This window comes from Musa acuminata, chromosome BXJ3-5 (assembly GCF_036884655.1).
Source record: "Musa acuminata AAA Group cultivar baxijiao chromosome BXJ3-5, Cavendish_Baxijiao_AAA, whole genome shotgun sequence".
In the NCBI taxonomy this organism is placed as follows: domain Eukaryota; kingdom Viridiplantae; phylum Streptophyta; class Magnoliopsida; order Zingiberales; family Musaceae; genus Musa; species Musa acuminata.
In genome coordinates, this window is record NC_088353.1 from 8,148,510 (window position 1) to 8,165,999 (window position 17,490).

The window sequence follows — 17,490 nt, forward strand, 5'->3', positions numbered from 1 at the left end:
CTTCTAAAGTGTTTTTCATCCATACAACTTGTGCACAACATGCACTTGCTGCAATGTATTCAGCTTCGGTTGTTGATAGGGCAACCGAGTTTTGTTTCTTAGATGACCAGGATACAAGGGCATGTCCTAAAAATTGACATGATCCTGATGTGCTTTTTCTGTCTAGTTTACAGCCAGCGAAGTCCGCATCAGCATAAGCTGTTAATTCAAAATTTTCTGATTTTGGGTACCATAGTCCTAGATTGGTAGTTCCATTAAGATATCTGAGTATTCTTTTGACTGCTTTGAGATGAGATATCTTAGGGTCTGATTGAAATCTAGCACAAAGTCCTACACTGAACATGATGTCTGGTCTGGTGGCAGTGAGGTAAAGTAAACTTCCTATCATACCCCTATAGGTTTTTTGATCGAAGCTTTCTCCATTCTCATCAATTTCTAACTTAGTGGAGGTGCTCATAGGAGTGTCAATGGCTTTTGAATTATTCATTTTGAACTTCTTTAGCAAACTCACAGCATATTTGGTTTGACTAATAAAGATGCCATTGCTTAGTTGTTTGATTTGTAGGCCTAAGAAGAATGTTAACTCTCCCATTAGACTCATTTCGAATTCATGACTCATAGTTTTCGCAAAGGATTCACAAAGAGATTCATTTGTAGAACCAAAGATAATATCATCAACATAAATCTGAACAATGAGAAAATCATTTTCAAAATTCTTGATAAATAATGTAGTATCAACCTTGCCTTTTATGAAATTATTTTCAATGAGAAAAGAGCTAAGTCTCTCATACCAAGCCCTTGGGGCTTGTTTTAAACCATAGAGAGCTTTAGTTAATCTAAACACATGATTAGGGTAGCCATTGTTTTCAAATCCAGGAGGTTGTTCAACATAAACTTCTTCGGAAATGAAACCATTTAGAAAAGCGCTTTTAACATCCATTTGAAATAACTTAAAATTATTGCAACTAGCGTAGGCAAGGAGCATCCTTATGGCTTCCAATCGAGCCACAGGTGCGAAGGTTTCTTCGTAATCGATACCTTCTTCTTGGTTGAAACCTTTGGCCACTAATCTAGCCTTGTTTCTAACCACGATACCATTTTCATCTTGCTTGTTTCTAAAGACCCATTTAGTACCAATTACTAAATGGTCATTTGGCCTAGGAACAAGCGTCCACACCTCATTTCTCTCAAATTGATTTAATTCATCTTGCATTGCGATAATCCATGAATCATCTTTCATGGCTTCATCAACACATTTGGGTTCAATTTGGGAGAGAAAAGCGGCGTTGGCACAAAAGTTTTTAAAAGAAGATCGTGTTTGAACCCCCTTTGATGTGTCTCCTAGGATTAGCTCCTTAGGATGAGCATCTATATACTTCCAATCCTTGGGTAAGGATGTTTTGGAAGTGGATGCAACCAAGTTGCTAGTTGGAGACGGGGTTTCGTTTAAATTCAAGGAATCAAAATTAACATCATCATCAAGATCATTTTTCTTAATTTCTGAAATCTCATTGAAAACAACATGGATGGATTCTTCAATAATTAAGGTTCTTTTATTGAAGATGCGAAAAGCTTTAGAAACCGAAGAATAACCAAGAAAGATTCCTTCATCAGATTTAGCATCGAATTTTCCTAAGTTATCCTTTTCATTCAAGATAAAACACTTACACCCAAAGACTTTAAAATATGAGACATTGGGTTTTTTGTTATTCCATAACTCATAAGGAGTTTTGGAGAGTAAGGGTCTTACTAGGACTCTATTTAAAATATAACATGCAGTGTTTACAGCTTCGGCCCAAAAATATTTGGGTAGGCTATGTTCATTCAACATGGTTCTTGCCATTTCTTGCAAATTTCGATTTTTTCTTTCTACTACCCCATTTTGTTGAGGATTTCTTGGAGTAGAGAAGTTATGGTTGTATCCATTGAGTTCACAGAATTCTTGGAAGTCATGGTTTTGAAATTCTCCACCGTGATCACTTCTAATTGACGAAATCATAGATTCCTTCTCATTTTGAACAAGTTTACAAAACTTGGTAAAATGTCTAAAGCATTCATTTTTTTGTTTTAAGAAGTAGGTCCATGTATATCTGCTGTAGTCATCAATAATGACAAAGGCGTATTTGCTACCTCCTAGACTTGATGTAGAGATTGGTCCGAACAAGTCCATATGGATCAATTGTAAGGGCCTAGAGGTGCTTATTTGATTCTTAACTTTGAAGCTACCCCTAATTTGCTTACCTAATTGGCAAGCATCACATACATTATCTTTGATGAACTTGATATGAGGAATTCCTCTTACAAGTTCTCTAGATGATACTTGATTGATTAGTTTCATGCTAGCATGACCTAATCTTCTATGCCATAGCCAAGCATCCTCATTCATAACGGCAAGGCACATTTCATCACATAAGTCATTGATGTCAATAGTGTAAACGTTGTTTTGTTTTAATGCAATCATAGATATATTTTTGTGTGGTTTTTCAATGATGCAGGCATTAGATTCAAATCTTATAATATATCCTTTATCACATAATTGACTAATGCTCAAGAGGTTATGTTTTAGACCATCAACTAGTAAAACATCTTCAATAGAGAGGTTGGATTTGTTACCTATGGTTCCTTTGCCAATGATTTTACCCTTGTTGTTGTCTCCGAAGGTGACATATCCTTCGTCTATGCTAGAGAGCTTAGAGAATTGAGATGGATCTCCGGTCATATGCCTTGAGCATCCACTATCAAGGTACCATTTCTTGCTCCTAGCTTGCGATTGTTTAGTTTTCTACAAGAAAGAATGATGTTTAGGTACCCATTTGCTTTTGGGTGCCTCATAAATAGATCTACATTTTCTATCATGTTGCATAGAGTTTATCATGGTTCCTTTAGGAACCCAAATTAATTTGTTTGGACTTATTTTCTTGAATGGACAACAATGTTTCTTGTGTCCAGATTTGCAACAAAAGTTGCACTTGGTTTGGTGTTGAACATGTAAGATGGGGCCTTTTACAAAGGTAGTTGGATTTCGGTGAGGACTCCTCACAAATCCAATCCCACTTTTTTTGGGAGCATGACCCTTGTTTGTAAGGATCATGTTTAATGACTTGCTACCAACCTCGAATTTCTTCAAGGTGTCCTTAAGTAGCAAGTTTTCTTTTTGTATAGTTTCTAAATCATGACATTTGATACATGAATTTAAACTATCATGATGTTCGACTTTTAACTTATCAAACTCACAAGTAAGATTATCATGTACCTTTTTTAGCAACTTGTATTTTCTATTTATAATTTTGCATTCATCAAATAAATCATGGAAGGCATTTAATAATTCATCGAAAGATAAATCAGCATCTAATAAATCCGTTACCTCCTCTTCGATAGCCATAAAGGCGTAATGAGCAACTTGCTCGGTGTTGGATTCCTCTTCCTCAGATGCGCTCGAATCATCCCATGTTGCTTGGAGCGCCTTCTTCTTTGTTGTTCTTTTCTTGACTTGGGGACAATCACTTTTGTAATGTCCCGGCTTTTTACATTCGTAGCAGATCACTTGGTCCTTCTTAGGTTCAAGTTTATTTTTCACATCGTTTTTAAACTTGTTTCTTTTGAAGAATTTCTTAAACTTTCTTGTCAAAAGTGCCAAGTCATCATCACAGTCCTCATCACTTGAGTTTTCTCTCAAGTGGCATTCAGAAGTTTTAAGTGCCATATCCTTCCTGTTCTTTGGAAGGATGTCTTCCTGCTCTTCATGAGCTTTGCAAGTCATTTCGTAGGTCATTAATGACCCGATTAGTTCTTCAAGAGGGAAATTTCGCAGATCTTTTGCCTCTTGAATGGCGGTGACTTTAGGATCCCAACTCTTAGGAAGGGATCTTAGTATCTTATTAACAAGCTCAAAATCCGAAAAGCTCTTTCCGAGTCCTTTTAGACCGTTGACGACATCCGTGAAACGGGTAAACATGTCGCCAATGGTTTCACTCGGTTTCATTCGGAAAAGTTCAAAAGAATGCAGCAACAGATTGATTTTTGACTCTTTCACTCTACTTGTGCCCTCGTGGGTCACTTCAAGTGTGTGCCAAATATCAAAAGCAGTTTCGTAAGTTGAAACACGATTAAACTCGTTTTTATCAAGTGCGCAAAATAAGGCATTCATAGCCTTTGCATTAAGAGCGAAAGCCTTCTTCTCCAAATCGTTCCAATCGATCATTGGAAGAGAAGATTTTGAAAATCCATTTTCAACAAGGTTCCACAGTTCAAAATCCATAGAAATAAGAAAGATCCTCATTCGGGTCTTCCAGTAAGTGTAGTCCGTTCCACTGAACATGGGTGGACGTGTAATCGAATGCCCCTCTTGGTTTCCGGCGTATGCCATCTCTCTTGGGTTTTAATCCTTTAGAGAGTTAACCTCGCTCTGATACCAATTGTTAGGATCGAGAGCACTAAGAGGGGGGGGTGAATTAGTGCAGCGGAAATCTTACAATGATTAAAAACCAAAAGCTGCGTTCGTTCAAAAACTGTTATGATGCAAAAGCAAATTCTCAGTTTGTATCTAAGTGCAGTTTGCGTCTAAGCGCAGATTGCGTCTAAGCGTAGTTTTGCGTCTAAGCGCAGTTTACGTCTAAACTCAGATTTACGTCTAAACGCAGATTTACGTCCAAACGCAGATTTACGTCTAAACTCAGATTTACGTCTAAACGCTGTTTTACGTCTAAACGTAGATTTACGTCTAAACGTAGATTTACGTCTAAACGCAGATTTACGTCTAAACGCAGATTTACGTCTAAACGCAGTTTTACGTCTAAACGCAGATTTACGTCTAAACTCAAAAACTTGTTTGTATACTTGCAGAAGGCAGTATGCAGTTGGAATCAAGATGTAAATGTGAACTGAGATCTGATGATTGAGTGAGGAAAGCCGATTTACGTCTGAATGCAGTTTTACGTCTAAATGCTGAAAATCGTTCGTAAAATCGTAGAGGACAGATTGCAGTTATCAATAGGATTAAAGTGTAAGTGTAAACTGCAAAGAAGCTCGTTCGTAAAAGCACGGAAAACAGTTCTGCAGAATCAAACGTAAACGTAAACTGTAATGTATGAAAATACGAATTTACGTCTGAATGCAGATTCGGAAGAACAACACTTAGAACTTGTTCGTGAAAGCGCAGAGAGCAGTAGTAATGAGGGAGGTTTGCAGTAATGATAAAGTGCTCGAAAATAAACGCAAACCAGAGATTTAGAGTGGTTCGGTCAGCCTTGACCTACTCCACTTTTGGCTTCCTCCACCGATGAGGTTGCCGACGTCAACTAGGTGCCTTCCTTCAATGGGCGAAGGCCAAACTTCCCTTTTACAATTTCTCTCCTTTTGACAGGCTCAGGAGACAACCTTTACAGACCTTTCTCTCCTCACTTTACAACTGAAAACTTGAAGAACAGAAGGAGGAGACTTAAAGGCTTTACAACACTTTTGAGCTTCTTAGAATCACAGAAAAGATCAAGATTTCGATGTAGGTCTGTATCTTTTCAGTGCTGAATGGGTGGGGTATTTATAGGCCCCAACCCAATTCAAAATTCGAGCTCAAAACGATCAAATCGATCAAATCCCAGAATTCTGGGATCAGGCGGTTGCACCTCTTGACTGGAGAGGTGGCACCGCCTGGCAGAGCTCGAAGACTGAGCTCAGGCGATTGCTTCTCTCTGCCAGAGCTCGAAGACTGAGCTCGATGGTTGCATCACCTGGCAGAGCTCGAAGACTGAGCTTGGTGATTGCATCACCTGGCAGAGCTCGAAACTGAGCTCGGTGGTTGCATCACCTGGCAGAGCTCCAAGCTGAGCTCAGGCTGATGCACCTCTCTGCCAGAGCTCGAAGACTGAGCTCGGTGAATGCATCACCTGGCAGAGCTCGAGACTGAGCTCAGGCTGATGCACCTCTCTGCCAGAGCTCGAAGACTGAGCTCGGTGGTTGCATCGCCTAGCAGAGCTCGAAACTTGAGCTCTGGCGGTGCTACCTCTTGGCAGAGGAGGTTGCACCGCCCAGTCTAGCTCGAAGACTGAGCTCTGGGCGGTTGCACCTCTCGGCTGGGGCGGTTGCACCTCCCAGCCTCGCAGCCCTGGCGGTTGCACCTCCTGGCTGGGGCGGTTGCACCTCCCAACCCCACAGCCCAGGCGGTTGCACCTCCTGGCTGGGGCGGTTGCACCTCCTGGTGCAATCAGGGTCCGAATGGTTCACTCCATTCGGCCCACTTTGAATCTTTTCAGGGGCCCAATTGCCCCAAGATTAAGCTAATGGGATCACCTCCCATTTTCATGCTTAATCATCATGCTAACTACGATTAACTCTAAGACAACTTCTGCAGCTTTGCTCCGATGCGTCAATCGCTTCTTCCGGCGAGTTTCCGGCCAACTTCCGTCGATCAACCGATAACCCTCGGTGATCCTTCTGCGGACATCCGGCATACTCCTGGACTTGCGACGATCCACTTGGCGAGTTCCGACGAGCTTCGCTTGGCAAGCTTCTGGACTTCTCGGATCTGTTCACGCTGAACCTCCGACGACCGTCCGAACTTCCGTCGAACTCTCGAACTCCCAACGTGATCCTGATCTTGACTCCGGCGCAACACCTGCTGCTTGTCTTACTCTTATCGTAGTTAATCCTGCACACTTATCTCAACACATAGATTAGATAACAAATGACAATTGACTTCATCATCAAAATCCGAGATTCAACACCAATGAGGTCACCGACATCCACTAGAGGCCTTCCTTCAATAGGCGAAGGCCAACCATCCTTTTACAGCTTTACTCCTTTTGACAGGCTTAAGAGACAACCCTTACAGATTTTCACTCCTATCTTGAATGATCAAAACATAGATGAAAAGAGGGAAAATAACTTTTGGCCTTTTACAACACTTTTGAGCTCTCAAATTCTCATAATAAGATCAAAATTTCAGTGCCCTTTCATGCCGGAAAGGGTGGGGTTTATATAGGCCCTAACTGGTTCAAATTTGGAGCTAAAAAATGTCATCTCCCGAATTTTCGGGGTCCTAGCGGTACTACCACCATAACTGGGTGGTACTATCGCCTGGCATTACTCAGAGACCGAGCTCAAGCGGTACCACCGCCTGACTGGGGCGGTACCACCACTCAGCTTCGCTCGGAGACCAAGCTCAGGCGGTACCATCGCTTGATAGGGGCGGTACCACCGCTTGGCATTCCTAGGAGATTGAGCTCCTAGGCAGTGCCACCGCTAGCCCAAGCGGTGCCATCGTCGGCCAAGAATTCTGGGTCTGAATGGGCTGATCCATTCAACCCAATTTGGGTCTGTCAATGGCCCAATTGCCCCCAGATTAAGTTAATGGGATCACCTCTCATTCCTAATTTAATCTACATGCTAACCATGATATTTAAGATATTAATATTGTAACTTGCTTCGGTGCGTCAATTGCTTCTTCCGACGAGCTTCCGGTGAACTTCCGACAAACATCCGACGAACCCTTAGCGATGCTCCAGCGGACTTCCGGCAAACTCCTGGACTTGCAACGATCCACTTGGTGAGTTCCGATGAGCTTCTTTGGCAAGCTCCTGGACTTCTCGAATTTGTTCCCGCAGAACCTCCGACGACCGTCCGGACTTCCGTCGAACTCTCGAACCCCCAACGTGATCATGGTCTCGACTCCGGTGTAACTCCTACTGCATGTCTTACTTCCATCGTAGTTAATCCTGCACACTTATCTTAACATATGGATTAGATAACAAATGATAATTGACTTCATCATCAAAATCCGAGATTCAACAAAAATATATTCATATGATTAGGTTTACGAGGAACCTATAATATATATAGTGATGTATATTTAAGTATATATTATAAGTGATATTCTTATTTACATACTTAAAGTAATTTATATATACTACCTTGTTTACATTTATATACGTGCATATTATGGTTGAGAATATGTATAACAGGATTATCTTAACAAGAAAAATTATAAAGATCATTTTGGATTACATTAAGAAGGGATAATAATATTATGGTAAATAAAAAGAAGTATAATATTGATTACATATGATTGATATAACTCACATTGATAGTCAGACTTTATATGATATTATGTTTATTGAATTTATTGACTTATTTTATAAAATTCATGTGCATATGTAAAATACATTTTTAAAATTTCAAGATCTAATTAAGTAAAACAAATTTAAAATAAAATTTTATTTGATTTAGTTTAATTTTAGATTTTTTTATATCTTACAAATTAATAGGTCAAGTGAGAGTATTAAATTATGTAATCCTATTTAATTAGGTAAGATATATTATATATATGATTAGATTATAATTATAATTATCGGTAAATGGAAAGTAAGTATAATTATGATAGAATTTCTTAGAAGATGATCTTAATAGGAGGGACTCTCCTAATTATTTATCCTAGACCCTTTGCTCTTCTCTATAAATAGATATAACCTCCTAATGATTCATCGAGAATATGCAATGTGACATTATTGAAAGATTATAAATCTTCTTTCATCTCCTCTTAATAACTTGAATCGGTCATTGAGAGATTATAAATCTTCTCTCATATCTCTTTTGTCTCTAATCTATCTCTCATAACAATGATAAGAAGAGTAAAGAATATAAGTCTAATTTTCTTACAGATCGCTATCAACGTGGCTTTCAGATCCAATGATAGTGCACTAGTCGATCAAATAAATATAGAAAAATTTAGGGGCGATATCACATGTGCAGCGAAAGAACAAAAATAAAATTCTTATATTTCCACAAAAGGGTTTCATTGTCATGCAAAGATTGATGCATAAAAACCTACAAAACTAAAAACTACGTGTGAGATAGTTATTTACCTAGAGAGATCATATATCTCTGAATTCCTATAGATCTGTGGGAGAAGATGAAGGAGGTCAACTGTCCTCCCTTCTAGTGGTGATCCCTTCTAGTGGTGATCCGCACGACGGGGGCTATGAAGATGCTCCTTGAATCGCTATCCAAATCTCCAAACCTGCTAGTTGAGGGGGAGAAGGGGAGAGGAGAATAGGAGGTGGTAGCCAAAAAGGCCTAGCCTATAGCCCTTTGGTTCCCTTATATTTATAGAGGTCCCTATCAACTTAACCCTAATGGATCCTGCCCTATTGGATACTAGATCTCCATCCAACTACCCATGCTTCTTAGATTAGTGGATCTCTAGCCAATAATGTTTCATTGGCTTTTATTGGATTTCATCCATAGGATCCAATAATTCAGGGGCTTATTGGAGATCTAATAAGATAGGGGCTCTAGCGAATATCTCACATCTAAACCTCTACTCATTGTAACACCTATCATATGTATGTGACCTTCTAGGCCTAATATCAAGCTAACTGTGAGTCATACTTGTCAAAACTTCTTCTGGCTCAGTAAATTATTATCTCCATAATAATTTACTCGACTCATCGATTATGGATGTACTAGGCTACTACACCGCAGTCCCTATACGATATAAATGAATCCAATCTATTGGACCTGTCTATCCTCAATTATTATATATCTATAGTCCCTTATCTATCTAATATCCAAGAGTCCATATACCGGGCATGGCACTATCAAGCTCATACAGTTTCTACTCGAGTCTCACTTTAATCGAATTCTCCTAGAGAACTCTTTCTCTCTCAATTCGAATGACCATGGCCAAGGATTTGCTCGAGTAAGAACACATGAGATATTCCTCTTATGACATAGAGAGAGGATGATCCTCTATCAATACTTAATAACCCTCGTAAGATTGACTGCTACTCCCGATGACCGGTTGTGTTAGACCTAAAACTTCCAAATCTATAAATCCGATATCAAATAGTGGGGTACTTATACAGGACATCCTTTGTGTCTCAAGTCTAACGACTAGATACACAACTTGGACGACGAAATCGCTGTCGGACAACAAGGCATCATTAACCATCCAATATTCTATTAGTGGATCAATCAGTAAACTCATTCTCCAACGAGCACTTGCACTATATCCCTGGTATCCCCACATGAGCAGCCATGAGACTCGCTACCTCCATCATATGGATGGTTATATAGTACACTAGTTTGTTCGGTTATCTCGATGTCCCTCTCGAGTAACATATGATCGAGATTATTTCGGATCTATGTTTAAAGGTGAATGGGTCTAATTATTATTATCTCATCACGATCCGATTCTCATTACACAAATCCATGGATATCACAATATATATACAAACAAATAATATAAAGTGAGAAAAAAAAAGTCATAATAATACTAAGCAAAAAGACTACGTGTCGTATGTGATATTAAATTTTTTTACATAATAATAATATATTATAATTTGTATACTTATAATTTTTATAGGAAAATCTAGGGGTGACATCACATGCGCAACGAAAGAACATAAAAAAAAAATCCTCAAATTTTCCAAAGATGTGTTCGTCGTCGTGCGAAGATTAGTGCGTAAAATCTATAAAACCGAAAACTATGCATATGAAAGATTGTGTTTTACCTAGAGAGATCATATATCTCTGAATCCCTATAGATCTATAGGAGAGGAGAATAGAAGGTGACAACCAAGAAAAGCTCTAGCTTATGAACCTTTGGTTCCCTCTTATTTATAGAGGCCTAATAGATCATGTCATATTGTGTATTGGATCTCTATCCAACTACCTAAGCCTCTTAAATTAATATATATCTATCTAATAATCTCTTATTGGCTCTTATTAGATATCATCCATGGGATCCAATAATTCAGTGGCTTATTGGATATCCAATAAGATAGGGGTTCCAACGGATATCTTATATCCGAATCTCTACTCATCGCAATGTCTGCCATATGTGTGTGACCCTCTAGGCCCAATATCGAGCTGGCCATGACTCATACCTGTTAGAACTCCTTTTGGCTCAATGAATTATTATCTACATAATAATTCACTCGACTCATCGATTGCGGACGTACTAGGCCACTACGTCATAGTCTCCAAATGATACAGGGAAATCCAATCCATTAGACATGACTGTCCTCAGTTATTGTGTACCTATAATCATTCATCCATCTAATATCCCAGATATCATATATCGGACATGGTGCTATCAAACCCATATAGTTTCTACTCGAGTCTCGCTCTAATCGGATTCTCCTAGAGAACTTTTTCTCTCTCAATCCAAACGACCCTGGCCAAAGATTTGTGATTAAGAACACACAGGATATCTTGTTTCATGAACTATTTTCCTATTTATAAGACCTAGTAGTAATTATTCTTCCACACCTATGATTGAGTTAGGTATAGGAACTATCCTCATAATTTCTACGTCAAGAGTCACTAGTTAGAATATACCTGTAATAATCTAAAACATAGTAACTATCTGCATAATTATCTATAAATTATTGCTCAATAAATTCTTCATGCAGATGCCGGAGTAGACTGAGAAGCAATTATTATTAATAGAGGAGAGGATTGGAAAAGACAATTACGTGAGGATCGGAAAGGATCGAATTTTCGAAAGGTCAGCAACGAGTTTGGAGAATGGATACCGATAGAAAGTGAGTATAAGAAAGGTCCAAGGCCTAATATGTGGCTCTCTCCTCATTTTCCAATTCAGACAGAAGAGCTACTGCCACTGCTCGATATTCTTGCAAACAAGGTCAAGGCAATTCATCGTCTGAGGGATCGTCTTACAACGAAACTCCCTCCTGGAACATTTCCAGTCAAGGTATGGGACATCGAGTACACAAGCATGCACTCTATTTTTCCTTTTATTATATTATTTTTATATTTATCCATGCCACTGTCCACTTGCATGTTGCAATGATGTGTTTGTGATTGTTGTTTACATTTGTGTCCTCGTTGTTACTCTGCTAAATGGGTTTCTTTCTGGCACGGCGAGAATATTCTTCTTCTGGGATGTCTATTACTTGCGATGTGCAGATGTGCCAACGGTGAGCTAAATATCCTTGCAAATTAGTTTTTGTGAAGGGAGCAGTTTCTCTTCAGTAAATGTTGATTTTAGATGTAATCTAGTGTTATTGCAGCATGCTTGACATAATGCTTACTCCTTTAACTACTAATCATAGGTTGTCCATGGTAAATTTGATCTCTATTTGGCACATGCTTGACATAATGATTAATTTTTGTGTAGTATATGGTAAGTGGGAGTAGTTTGCGAGCTTTATACTAATTGTATAGCAATCTGAATTATACTAGAAAAGACATATAGCATACTCATTTGCTAATCTATGTAGGATTGAAACTGGAAGTGGTTTCGAATGCTGGTCCAGCTGGTGGAATTGAAAACCTATATTTGAAGCGTAGTCTCATTTCTTTCATGCTTTGTGTCAACACCAATCTTCACAGATATCTTCAGCTTTAATTTTTCATCTCAAGTACTATATATTTTTTCCTGTATCTTCAGCTTTAATCTTCACAGTGTACAGTAATACTGTAGCAGTGTACAGTACACTGTAGCAGTGTACAGTGCTAGATACACGTGAGTGTACCGCTCGATACACCTGGGTATACCGAGCGGTATACCGTACCGTACCGGTACCGAGCCCGGGTCGAAACGCCGGTACGATACGGTACGGCGAACCTTGATACCAAGGTTCTCGAAATGACATCTATTTGATGATTTTTCGGCATGGAATCATCTTAATTCATGGAGGTGTAAGCATCGTTTCACAGTTGTAAATTTCATAGCACGTTGGTGTAAGATTGCTTATTTATGCTGTATTTTATTGATTAGTGCCTTATGATCCATCCTAAATTCTTGTCACATAGCCTGTATTTTGAATGGAAAAAAGAAAGGCTGGGAGTTGTGAAACATTAACAAGTTATCAGGAAACATTCCATGAATTTTGTTATTAGTTCTTTAAGTGCTTATGCAAGTACTGGAATTGTTGAGCATAGACAAACCCTTCCTTCTTATAGCATGTTGGCAAACATAATTTACCTCTTACCGGCGGTATACAGTGTGTCGTGGTCTAAATAATCCATGTACAATTGAAATCTTGTTAACCATGCCCATTTGAATTGCAAACGACAAAATAGTTTTGTGGATTGACTACAAGATGGTTGGTACATAGTTTTCATTATCAGGTCGGGTGTGAATTACTTTTCTAGAGGGAGGTCAAAGATTAAATTATTTTCACATTGAGTGTCTTTTGCACTTATTTGATCTCAACCTCAATAGAAGAAGCTCTAATTTTCTGAGAATTCTACTCCCAACATAATCAACTAAATCTCATCCATAGTAGTCCCGTTCCGTGCTTTTTCTTTTTCCATGTTTTTATTAAATCATAATAATCTAACATGACTTATAAACTTTGCTCTTGATAACAAAATGAGTACATAGTCCCATTTTGTGCTCATGCTCCTGCCATGAGTTTACTAGACAAAAAAGAAAAATCTAACATGACTCGAAACCTTCGGGCTTGACAACATAATGAGTTGTCCTCTCTCCTACGGGACATAAACGTGGTGACAGATTCGGTGTACTTACTTGACTTGCATTGGATTAGCCTCTCTCAGGTTTCACGTTTAATCTATGCAACATATGATTTCAATGATCTTTGTCTATCTTAGAAGTCTGTGATGTGCTTGCCAATCCATCTTCTTCTGAAAATAATTTGATTTGTATACAGAATGACTATTAATATCCAGAAATATTTGTTTGCGCCATTAGATCATTCAAGCAAGGCCTGTTGTGTTACTCCAATTTGAGAGAGTTTACTTCTACTGTTGTTCACAAGTAACTAATTTAATTAACATTCTCAGCCACTCACGGCACCTATTACTCTAATTAAGCTTCATAAGTTACTAGAAGAATTAGCGAATAACAAAATTTTGTAGTTGGATAATCATCCATTTTCTTGGAAGTAAAGTTGTGTCATGTAATTGTTTTAATATTTCATGCATTTAGGAGAAAGTTATTAGGCTTCTTTGGGCTTCATAACGAGAATGAGTTACGGGGAAAAGATCAAACTTAAATTAATTGCTATCAAATACCTACTTGTGTTTGAAATTTATATCAAATATTCTTAGGCAAAGGTTTTGATAGCAATATCATGATACTTCTCCTTTCAGAAAATTTCATTTTCTTCCAGCCATCTAATCAGAGTTTTGGTTATACGATTCTCTTGTGCATTATTTGAGGGTAACAGATGATACTTGCAGGTTGCAATTCCCGTTGTTCCTACTATCCGCGTCCTGGTTATCTTTGCTGAGGATGAAGAATTCCAGCCATCACAAGTGTTCTCAACACCTCCATGTAGCCCCGGAAGCAAGTCTCCTGAAACGCAGACATCAAGCTCGTGGATTCAATGGATAAAGGCGTCATATCATCAGAGCTACTCGACGACTTCAGGGCCAAGTTGTCATGTGGAAGATGTACAATATCCATTTGTGATTCTACCTGATTATACTTGGACTACTCCCGAAGCAAAAGAAGACGAAAAAGGAAAACAAGAACAAGTCCATGATGGGAAGGACAGAATGAGTGAGTGGTTAATTATGTGACTGCAATTTGAATCAATCAAAGGTATGTGCTGTGCTGCTGGTTGTGCCTAAAAGGCTATCGATTCCAAAGTTGACGGATCCGAGGACTCGGAATGGTTCTTGGAGACTTTGGCTGGACTTGTCATGAAGCCAATATTAGAAGCTCTCATGGGTAGTCACGTACATTCTTTTGGGGTATGCTTGTAACCGGATTCGATGTTTGTAATATTTTTTTCTTTCGGGGACGATCTTTCTCAAGATTTGCTGATTCTAACCAAGTGACAACACGAGTTACTTGATCTTCTTGTTTCTTTCATGTAACCTTCACCTCCTTTAGGTTTGCTCTAACAAATTGAAAGGTTATGTTTTAGATGCTGACTCAGTGATCAGCCATTTGGTTGCCCCTGTGAGTTTAATGTGATCCATGAGATTTGTTTCGCAATTTATGTTTCTAAAGAGACATTCTGTGATTAAAAGGATGAATCAAGTTGTCAGCGTCTAGTGTGCATGTTATAAATCACATACAATTGTGTTTTTTGGACCTTATCTGAGTGCATTAGAACCATCACTATGTAGATCTGTTAGAAAAGGATCCGTATATTTGATCTACAAGAACTAGATTGCGATTCTACTCTCTCTCTCTCTTCCATTCATAGAATTGTTGTAATCTGCTAATGTTCTGATAATACAACAATAACCCATAAAATGCTCTGACAATAATGCACAAAAACCTATAAATTGTAACAAATCTATAGTTTAATTTTCTCCCCGATGATATAAATGATCGGTACTAAGATAAACCTGAATCAAAAACACCTGAGCCTGGGTTAAGAATATGACAATTGTGTCGATGAAACAAGATGTATAAATAACAGACTAACATACTAAATTAAGCATTCAACCACAAAAAAAGTTGATATAAATAACAGACTAATAGACTAAATTAAGCATTCAACCACAAAAAAGTTGATACATACTCTGCATGACAAACAAGTCTCATCATAAAACCTGGCAAAAACAACTAGTTTGGATAGATGAAGTCTTTAATCAAACCAAGGATCAAGCATAGAGCCAAGATTAACCAATGGAGACTAGTAGCCACCCTTGAGATCATTGACCACATCATAAGGAATAGGTGTAACGGTCTCAAGTGTAGCGCCTTCCACCATGAAACCAGGCTTTGGGCCCACCGGCTGCCGTTTGGTGCTGATGACCTCACCCCGTGCCTTTGCCTCGGCCTTCAACTGGTCATTCTTTTTCACCCTCGCACGGAAATCTTCCTGGCACCTTGAAGGTAGCACATGCTCCACACGGACATGGATCCTTTTCTTGATGATGCGGTTACCAACCTGAAGAACAAAAACTTATTCAACCAATTACTTGGCATAATATCAAAAGTCCATAAAATTAACAGTAGGCATAGGCAGTTTGCTTGCTGTCTAAAATGGATCAAACATACAATTAGATATCAAATAAATGAATCTGGTTGATTGCCTTTTCTTCCCCGAGTTGATTGAATTTATCTAACAGTGCAAGATTTCCATCTAGGAATAAGGGCTCATATATTTGTTTTAATTTCATTGAATGAATAGAAAGAATCCCTAAGCATCAGGCATCTCTTCTAGTGTAAATTCATCAACCAATACCAGTATATTGAACAGTTCACCAACTTATACCACCTTGTATAATTGAATAGAGCAATAAAAAAAATAAAAAGTAAATGGGTAATAAGCTATGTATTTCAATACTAGTACTTGGTCAGACCATTAAAAACCAGTCCTTCGTCGTCGACTATTGGAGTGAGCTTGATACTGAATGCTGGACCAAAAAATTGAGATGTCATGTTCCTCAATGTCCCAAGATGGCAGCAAGTCTCCATTTTGAATTCAAAACAGCAGCACTATTAACTCTTCCGTGACAAAAAAGAAATACCTTTATAGAGCCATAATGGGACTCTCGACTGCAACTGCTAACCATGACTAATAGTTTCACCTGATGTGAAGTTCCTTGATTTCGTCAAATCTGCTTTCCACACAAAAGTGTTAACTACATAGTCATCATTTCCAGAATGTTTTGCCCACACCTTAGTAATTGCATTAGGCACAGAAACAAACACACACATTCCCTACATCCAACATATCTAACGTAATTAACGAGTTATAAACAGAACTCCAAAAAATCACAGTTTCCATAGTAGCTCAATCACACATAACGAACAAACCAACTTGTCCAAATCTGTTCCAAGATCGAGACTTTCCCAAGACTGTACATGATCAATCCACAAAAATCTCTTTTTAACTTATTCCCATATGATTATTAAGAAGGTGCCGTTTGCTTCTCCAGAGGACAATGAAAAAAAGGACATCTTTTTTCTCAAGGAAATCAAGCAGCAGTTGAAAACTAAGAATCACAAACAGATTAGAAACAAGAGAGTGGAACTCGGACCTGCTTGTTGATCTCGACGCCGATGGCGCGCTTGGTGACGTTCCAGACCTTGCCGGTGCGGCCGTGGTAGAACTTGTGGGGCATACCCTTGTGGACGGCCCCGTTCACCTTGACATCGACATAGTCGCCGATCTTGTAGGTGCGGAGGTAGGTGGTCAGGGGGATGTATCCCTTCTTACGGAAGGGCCGGGAGAAGAGATCCCTCGTCCTCGACCTCAGCCCGTGCCCAGCCGGCATCTTGCTCCCTCTTTCGCTCCGCCGCTTGCTGCCGCTGCGAGGAGACTGAAGAACGACAAGGGAAGATAGGGTTTCTTCGTCGTCATATATATATAGAGATACCAGTGGGCCTCCTGGGTGTGGTGATCCGACCCATCTCTTAGATTTTGGGCCAGATAAGCTGGTGTCTTGTTTACATCCGTTACTTGCAGAGCTTCAGCTACATTTATATTAAGCAATATATATATATATATATATATTTCAATTTCTTAGAAACCTATCTTTTTTTTTTTTTGGGTAAAATGTTCAACCATGTAATATACACCGATTATATATACA

At 38.8% G+C, this 17,490-nt stretch overlaps 1 protein-coding gene across 1 annotated transcript; it reads right to left on the reverse strand.

Annotated features, from left to right (window-relative positions):
• Positions 1 to 15,409: 15,409 nt before the first annotated feature.
• On the reverse strand, positions 15,410 to 17,239 carry LOC135639077 (large ribosomal subunit protein eL21z/eL21y-like). The gene is made up of 2 exons (XM_065152825.1): positions 16,936 to 17,239; positions 15,410 to 15,839 (listed from the first exon to the last, which is right to left on the reverse strand). Exons 1-2 carry the CDS (start codon positions 17,170 to 17,172, stop codon positions 15,582 to 15,584), a joined length of 495 nt encoding a protein of 164 aa, XP_065008897.1. The 5' UTR covers positions 17,173 to 17,239; the 3' UTR covers positions 15,410 to 15,581.
• Between the last annotated feature and the right edge of the window lie 251 nt (positions 17,240 to 17,490).

Coding starts and splice junctions, on each gene's coding strand:
- LOC135639077 (XM_065152825.1), bottom strand. CDS start 17,172: ATGCCGGCTGGGCACGGGCTGAGGTCGAGGACGAGGGATCTCTTCTCC. Junction 15,840..16,935: donor GCGTCGAGATCAACAAGCAG/GTCCGAGTTCCA, acceptor TTTGTTCTTCAG/GTTGGTAACCGCATCATCAA.